Below are 9,326 nucleotides of genomic sequence, written 5' to 3'. Positions count from 1 at the left end.
TTTCAAGTAGTAACGTACCTAGATCTTTAATGCAAAATTTGAAAACAAAATCAAAGCGTAGAGGGACTTTGCAAACCTACCTTTGTACGCTTTGTGCAGTCAAAAATGATAATTTCAAGTTATGCTGGGAATGGCTTTATTAGCACGTGCAGCAACCCCTCTGTATCGCACGCCACCGGAATAACCTGTAGGCCGTCGATATCGAGGTCAAATCGTCTGACTGCCCGATTATGCATATTTTCTAGTCTTAAACCGGAAGTGACGTTATAATAGTCCGTGGCTTATAGCTGTACTATAACTGACGTGATATCACTGACATCGACGGGCACAGGGAAAGTTAATATTATTTTTCTATGATTACTTTTGAGTGAAGTAATTCGCACAATAACTTTCGTTCGAATGTAAATAACTCAATGTGTGAAATTCGATAAATACTTTAATTTGTGATCTAATTCGAGGTGTTTTCAAGTAATACTTAAGGAAAATCCACAGAAAGTTTAGGATTTGTTTATCGAAGAGTTTAGCAACAAATAAGATAATGATATTTTCTTGTAGTCTGTATCCTTGATATGAATTGCAAAATTTGTGATTGTAAAATAAAATTTTAAGTAACAATTAAATAAAAAAATAAATTAAATTAAATAAGGACGTATACATTGTATATAATGCTTGACGTATGCACACGCCAAGGATATATTGGTCATTTTATAAATCCTTGGTACACACCGATGAGTGATCATCACAAACATTGAATTGTGTATTGGTAACCGAGATAATTGAGATATATTAATTACCGTAATGCGTTTCAACATGTTGTAGAAAGAATTTATTTTTGATATCATAAAAGATCAAAATGTTGCGATAAGCAAAACAAGAAAAACGTACGAGTAAACACACTGATATATGTATATGATTAGCCATGCCTTTGGTTTGATGGCTACGTAATATCTGGACCAGGATGTTATTTACCGGTACGCAAACATCAAACTCACCTGTAAACGTAATTACCTAGCCGCGGGTAATTTGCTATTTGTATGATTATGTCGGGTATTTGTTATTGTTTTACTGTCAAGAAGGTTAGCACACCCGTTTAATGGATTGTTATTTGAATTATGGAAAGCCTGTACATCTACAAGTGTATGATCTAGGTTTTTTTATTGACACCTCCATTAAAAATGCAGGTGTGCAGCAAAAGAAATAAAATATCCCGTATAATACCCCTAGGAATGGTTCTACAAAATATTTCAACTAAAGGTTTAATATTGAAAAACATTCCAGTTACGTTCTGTAATTCAATGTACATGTAGCAATCTTTCGTAGTTTCTAATGTATTCACCATGTACATTGTAGAATCTATAATCATTCACAAAGGGTTACAGCATTACCACTCTAAAAATACTTATTTAAATATCACTGAGGATATTTTTGAATATATACAAAATATTATAAATTATTTACAATACATGTATACAAATAGTTTCATCCCAATGTCTCGATAAATATAAGAAACATTTCACCTCGGCTTTAGTACATATATTATACCAGAAACATCTATAAGTAGTATATATATGTTTCTGATTATACTATTTAAATCTCGGTATGATATACCTATTTTCAGGATTTAGTATAATTTTAAAATAATGAATTTAAGCTGCACTTATACCGTAATTTAGAAACATAAATCAGAAATGTCATTGACGTATTTCTGCTTTAAAAATCCAGCTAATGTTATGAATAATGTTTCAAAAGCAACAGTATGTATTTTTTTATTTTTTCAATGTAAGTTCGGCACCGTTACTCCAATATAAACAGAACTGACAACCGCCAACATTTCACTTTTTACTCAAAAACTGTCCTGTGTTTGCATTGTTATGACAGAAGTTTGAAATAAAAACATGCTATCTTTCATTAGATTTTGCTTATTTTTTGTGATTTTACCTGTAAAAAGATAATGTTAAATTTTACTGATTTTAAATACACAGATATTTAGATACGTGTAGTATGTTATCTAAATCTCTGAAATTACTAATGATTCATAGCCAGATACGTCCTTATTCAGATGATCAGAACATCAATTTGATATCATCATCAAATTGGTCTAATAATCTATCCTAAAGTTAGATGTACTTGTTTGCAATGTTGTTAATGGAATGTTTTGAAACTGAAAATACCTATAGCATAAAGCTATAACATACATTTACTCGAAAAACTCAAATTAAATCCCGAACATATACATACAGTATATGCTGTATACATATATAGTAGGCTTACCTTGTGAAGCCGCGGCCTATTGTGACGTAACAAGCATAAACTATGTAGCTCATTATCTCTCAATCGTATTCGACATTACCCGTAAATCATGACCAAAACCCACCAATAGCAACAGCTAGGCGATTCGTTGGATGGGACTTGATTTTTCATTCATCTAAAGCAATATCCTGACGTATTATAAAAAAAATATTTTGACTGCACAAATCTTTTAATACACCAAACTTACATGTATATCCATTTGTCAAGAAACATCCAACTGTCTCTCACGACCGATTATAAAATAAAAGCAACTTTCGACATCTAAGGTCTGGTGAATATTTCACTGCTCTCAGCATAAGTGATTGAAACTCGAAGTACTTTTTTGGCGATGAAATTTTTTCGCTATCACTTTTTCGCTTATTTGTCGATTTCCAACATTATTACTTTATACACAAGCTATAGAGGTTATGCTATTGATTATTTTTCTTATGCTATTCGCAAAAACAATTTTCAGTGATTGCAATCAACTATAGTGTTAATCAGCTACATCTCTAACTAATTTATATAAATGTATAATTAGTGTCGTAACACAAATAAACATAACACAATTAGGTAAACGTATACCATATCTTTTTATTACAAATCGATGTTTCAGCAAATAAAACTACATGCCCAACTAGGCCACCTTGCAAGACGCCCATCTTTTTCAAATCAATTTTAATCACATATTCTAAATAAATGGATATTGATTTAGTTTATTTTAATAAGATCATATAAATTGATATTGCTGTATACTTATCTCTGTATTTAAAAGCTTTGCGTCCATCTTAAACGTCTCAAGAGATGCATTGTTAAAAAAATGATTTTAAAAAACGTGTCCGTGAACATGAGGAGTTCCTTAAACAAGATTTTTTCCATAACATGTATGATGCCCTTTCTACATCAAGTTAGTTACACGAGTCACGTGTGTAATCTCGTGCTTATTGGAAACGTGAGAGATAAGGGATATTACCTAACCATAGCTGACTATATAAATACACTTGTGTATGGTCAAAAGAGGTAGACATCTAGATCAAACACCAGGAGAACAACATGAATGTCAGTCTATTGTGCCTCCTGGCTATCTTTGCCGGGGTTGTATCGTCCGCATCCACGGGTGGATCAAATCTAGATCTGTTACAGCTGGCTAGCAGACTCGGAGCTAATAAGTTGGTCTCTCTCATACAGCAGGCTGGACTCAATGAAACCATTGCACATGGAGGTAAGTCTTACATCGAAGCACATGCCTAAAACAATTTTGTTGGATTAAATCAATGTCCTATTAACAGCCAGGGTCATGTTAGGACGGCCTCTTAGGTATGAGGCGCGGTTGTGTGTTTTGAGAGACTGTGGTATATTCGTGTTGTGTCTCCTTATATAGTGGAATTATAGTGCTTTTCATATAATGCTATATCAATGAAGCATGCCATCGAAGACACCGATCAACATATCCCACCCGGTCACATTATACTAACAACGGGCAAACCTACTCTTCCCTTTCTTTCACATTAATATCAGTCCCGTGATGTTTCATTATGATGTTTGACTGACATCTCCCATACAAATTTCTAAGTAATATCCGACCAATGTTAAATGACCGATTATCACCGACTGTTGTCTTTTTTCATGTTTATACAGTGCTTGATGTGTGATTGACATTTGGCGACAATATTTAGTATTTTATTGGTATTTGGCGAAAATGATGAGGTCTGTCATAGAATTTGGCGAAAATAAAAAGTTCTTTCTTTGATTTTGGCGAAAATAATAGGTACTTTTTTCGGAATTTGGCGAAAATAATAAGTACTTTCTAACAACAAAGATTTCCATATTTGCACGTCTTTTTACAGGGCCATTCACCATCTTCGCTCCTACTGACGACGCCTTCAACAAGCTTCCAGCTGATGTACTGAATGCAGTTAGTCAGAACGTTACTCTTTTACAAAATGTTCTGAAATACCACGTCGTTAATGGTGACATCCTTTCCTCAGATCTCATCAACGACTTCACACTCCCGACATTGCTGCCGTACCGGAAAATCAGAATTAATATGTATAAAAACAACACAGTAAGTCGCATTGTATGCATAAATTTAGAAACAGGTTCTAGCCGGACTAAATAAACTTTCATTAATACATATATTTAGACCAGACGTTTTATGAAAGAAAAAACATGTACAATGTACATTTGGTAGATACATCATACGAAAAGTAACAAACCACTCACAATTATTTAATGACTTAAAATATTTAATATAATATCATTTATTTCATTGTTTCTACAGATAGTAACAGCAACCGGAAGTAGGATCACTGCCGTTGACAAAATGGCAAATAATGGTGTTATTCACGTGATCGATACAGTGATGTACCAAATACCCGATCAAAGTGTCCTGACATACGCTGCCTCTCAACCAGATCTCGGACAACTGGTCTACAATGCCATTCGGGCAAATTTACAAACCACTTTAGAAGGTAAGTACATTAAACCAAATGGCCATGCCTTGTTTTATCATAAAGTGGCGAATAAACGCTTTGTTGTAATTCTGACTTGAGCTTTAATCAAAGATCATAGAATAAGTGGATTGTACGAAAATCATTAACAAACTGTTGCATGTAGTGTAGATCACATTGAATAGGCTTTGTGATGCAGAAGTTGAAGATTTGGGGAAAAATGTGGAAATGCTAAACACATTAACCATTTCACCACTACGTGATAAATATAACAACATACAAATAACAGACATTTAAGCAATACATTGTCACGCCAAGGTACTATATAGGTGACATGAATGTAAATTGAGTGACAAATAAATCTAATGTCGTACGATATCAGTGTTTGTTAATCCGGGCGCACCTACATGTACCTGTATACCTGCCCTGCCTTATTTCAGTAACTTGTAGTACATGTGCTATACATATCTTTTGTAATTTGGGTCTACTAACGGTATATAAGAAAACGTAACCCAGAACGTATTACAGTATAACTTGTAGTACATAGGATATGCATGTCTTTTGCAATTTGGGTCTACTAACGATATATAGGCAAACGCAACCCAGATTGTAAATATAAACGTATAACATTAATTTTGTTTGAACGGTTTTTGTTGCTTTAATTTGATTAATGTCCTTCCAATACCAAACATGATTAAAATGCCATACAATAAATGTATATTTATTTGACACTGACAATACGGTCAATAAAATTATCATTATAATAATGGTAACTGAGTATATATGCGGCAGCCACTAGTAATGTCTCGCCATTTTCCTTCAGGTGGACCGTTCACAATATTTGCTCCAGTCGACCCAGCTTGGTATGCCCTCCCCCCGGACTTCCTTAACGAAATCTTTCTCAACCTCAATAGGTCACAAGGTAAACACATATAGTTGAATTGGAATAGTCGCCATTTTCGTATTTGAAATATGCACAATAACTTTAATTTTATTATTTAATTTCGTGGGAGCATGAATAAGTTTTCATAGAAGCATGAACAAATCTTTTTCTTTTCTTTTTTTTGCAAACTGTGTGGATCTTCAAATTTTTTTTATAACTTGTTGAAACAACCAAAAAGTAACAATAAAGCTTAAAATTAACATTTTAGACTACTTGACACAAGAAAGTAATTTCTTGTACGATATCAAAGGATTTTTTTCCCCAAATCAATTTGCATCGTCAATGTATATATTCTTACGTCACGATAACATCAGGTTTTAGCGAAATACTCGAATCGGTTTTCCGTGGAGGTATGGAATAGATCGACCATTCAGAAAGTCATATTTATTATCAAAACAAATAAAAAATAATATTACCAATGTATTATTAAATAGGTGATGTCCGTGTTTACAAATCGATTTTGTAGGTGTTCATAGGCAAGTAAACTCTTTTAACGACCTTTGTTGACAGCTTTAGAAATCCAACATATCAAAAAGATAACACATCAGTCCCTAAAAAAATCATCTGATTTTAAAAATATATTTCATAGGAGTGGTTCTTTTACAGAGCTGTTAGGATATCACGTGGTTAAAGGGACATACTACAGCATCGGACTCGAAGACGGACAGCATGTTCCGACCGTCGAAGGAGAGGGTATCACAGTTGGGTTCAATGGAAGTAAGTATTTTACAATGTATACTAGTCACTGGTGTACAAATTATAACAACTATCTTATTCCCATAGACTGTCCTATAGAGTCTGCTTATTACGGGATAGGTAGTACTTGATGCAAGTATGCAAGTAAAACGAAAAGGAAGACCATATTGCACAACAAATTTTATTGATTTCATTGATTTATTTTCAATATTTCAAATGTTCTTTTGTATATATCAGGAGGGAGAGTAAAACGGTTTTATTAAAAATTTGAAAAATCTACTTCAACAAATCATTTTCGTTCAACGATTGAAAAATAAACTTAAAACCAAGGCTTTAGAACATCTCCCTTTGTTCACCGTTATATGAAACTGAATTGATGAATCTATCTGTTTCATTGTAGGTCAAGTCATGATAAACAACGCTGTTGTAACAAAGCCTAATATTAGAGTAACAAATGGAGTGGTACATGTTATTGATAAGGTACTGGTGCCATCGATGTTAAAAAACATCACGTGATATATTGTCTGAATGTACATATTAATATCAACATCTCGTATGAATGTACATATTAATAACAACATCTCGTATGAATGTACATATTAATAACAACATCTCGTATGAATGTACATATTAATATCAACATCTCGTATGAATGTACATATTAATAACAACATCTCGTATGAATGTACATATTAATATCAACATCTCGTATGAATATTAATAACAATATCGTGTGATAGATCGGCTGTATATACATGTAAATCTTGTACATAATAACCTGTTCATTATTTATGTTTACTGTTTTCAATAAAACCATTATCTTTAAAACGACTTTTGTGATTCTTTACATTTTCTGTGAAAAATTGAAGTGGTTTTGTTCGATAGCAATTTTAAAAAACAAATCTGGTTGGAATGTGCTTTTTCGGTGTGTTAGATCACATTATAAAACGGACAAGGGTTCCACAATTACAAGGAGACACAACACTGATATATCGCAGTCTCTGAAGACATAGCCATTTACACATCAAACACATGGGAGGACGTCCTTAAGAGAATTAGGATATTTATAGGGCGTTTTATCTAATAAATCAAACTACACTCTCTCATCTATACTGAACAAAAATCAGTATCATGTATATCTATATATCGGTCAGTGGCAGAACCTAGTGCTCGCAGGGGCGAGCGCTCAACTTACGGATAAAAGGGAGGCAATGTCAAGAAAGATCTTGCGAAGAAGGGAAAAGGAATTATCCTGAATTTAGTCGCGAATTACGATCATGGAATTCAGACAGCAAGCACAACTCGAACTCTCTACCTGAAAGTTAAATTTGATTAAAAATAAAAAATTAACATATGACAAGATACAAAAAAGTAACGCAATATAAACACTTACAACGCAAGTACGACATATACAATCTAAACTATTGTATTGCTTTAATTTTGGTGGTGTGGACGTAACCTCTCATTAACAACTGGGATCACGGTCGAAGAAGACTATTCGGTGATCTAAATAACCGTAATGAAACACAAACAACGCATTTTGTATAAATGTAACGTTAGTAGTTTAGTTAGGCATAACATTGTCATAATGTTGATAACCCATTTCACATCATGTCTGTCAATAGCTCAATCTATTTTACTACTTTTCTGGCATACATGTACAACTTCATTTTAGAGATGGTAAACTGTACCATGCCCAGGCTACGTCATCAATACTAGAAACTAATTACACATACATGACAGTCGGTGACATTATTAACTATGAAAATTTTCAGCTTACGCTTGCGTATGATGTTCTTTGTATGTTAAGGCGCGGTCATGTCAAAATACATTATTTTTGTAAAAACTGATATTACTGTAAATATGTGCAATAAGTTTATAGACATAAGCTTCACTTCTCCGTTTTAGCAGTTAATTTTGCAATTTTATGTCACAATAGACTTTTATAACATTTTGTTTTGTCAAAACTGCTAATATTCATTTTAAGTTCTTAGTCAACTGTGTAAAATTTGATATATTTTACATTGAAATTTTTGAATATGGTAGCTGTGTAACTGAATGATAAATAACCAGATATGTATTTGTCAGCATGAACATTACCGGCTATATAAATTTAAAAAGTGCTACACTGCCCAGGAATGGGTTTTTTATCTATTAAAACAAGAAGAGACAAATTGGTTTTTCCTTCGGTAGCAAACGTTACTTTTACTTTTAACATTAAACAATTTGAGCTAATTTTACTCCAAATTAATGTATGTAAAATATTTATTTGCATCCCGAAACAAATCCAATATAATAGCACTATGGAATGAAGTACTGTTGGGCAGATAACAAAAGCAAAACTGATAATTTTATATTTATTTTTGTGTGAAATAGACATATAAATACACGATTGAACATCCATTATTGTCCAAATGATACGTATTGTTGACCGTCTGTCACCGGGCGGTGGAACATCTTTTCACGTGTAGAATCTCGTGATCGTTGACATCGTGAGATAAGATCCCTGTTACCTTAGGATTTTATAAAATTTATTGTATTTATCTAAACAGGCACTAGACAGACAAGCGACCTGAACAGATATCACAACACGAATGTCTGTCTACGAACCTCCCAGTCAGTCTTCTCGGAGCTGTATCGTTCGTACTATTCAATCAAAACAAAAGCTTTTAGCGTTCTCTTAAACAGTGGTCTTACTTAATAGTATATATACCACGTTAGCATAATCAGATACATTTTACCTTTGTTGAGTGAATTGCTTTGTAAAGACTGCCTCCTATACTTGTTTGTTTGTTTGTTTGATTAAATTAACGTGATATTAACAGCTATGGTCATGTAAGGACGGCCTCCCATATATGCGGTGTGTTGCGTGTATGTTGTGCGAGGTGCGTGTTTTGAGAGACTGCGGTATTTTTATGTTGTGTCCTCTTGTATAGTGGAACTGTTGC

General features: G+C 33.3%; 1 protein-coding gene across 1 annotated transcript; it reads left to right on the top strand.

Annotated features, from left to right (window-relative positions):
- Positions 1 to 3,293: 3,293 nt before the first annotated feature.
- LOC138336707 (transforming growth factor-beta-induced protein ig-h3-like) lies at positions 3,294 to 7,206 on the top strand. The gene is made up of 6 exons (XM_069286259.1): positions 3,294 to 3,511; positions 4,137 to 4,354; positions 4,571 to 4,760; positions 5,563 to 5,661; positions 6,289 to 6,399; positions 6,779 to 7,206. Exons 1-6 carry the CDS (start codon positions 3,343 to 3,345, stop codon positions 6,892 to 6,894), a joined length of 903 nt encoding a protein of 300 aa, XP_069142360.1. The 5' UTR covers positions 3,294 to 3,342; the 3' UTR covers positions 6,895 to 7,206.
- Positions 7,207 to 9,326: the final 2,120 nt, after the last annotated feature.

This window comes from Argopecten irradians, chromosome 12 (genome assembly GCF_041381155.1).
Source record: "Argopecten irradians isolate NY chromosome 12, Ai_NY, whole genome shotgun sequence".
Classification (NCBI taxonomy): Eukaryota; Metazoa; Mollusca; class Bivalvia; order Pectinida; family Pectinidae; genus Argopecten; species Argopecten irradians.
The sequence above is the reverse complement of the archived record's forward strand: the minus strand, read 5'-3'. Positions and strand labels throughout refer to the sequence as shown.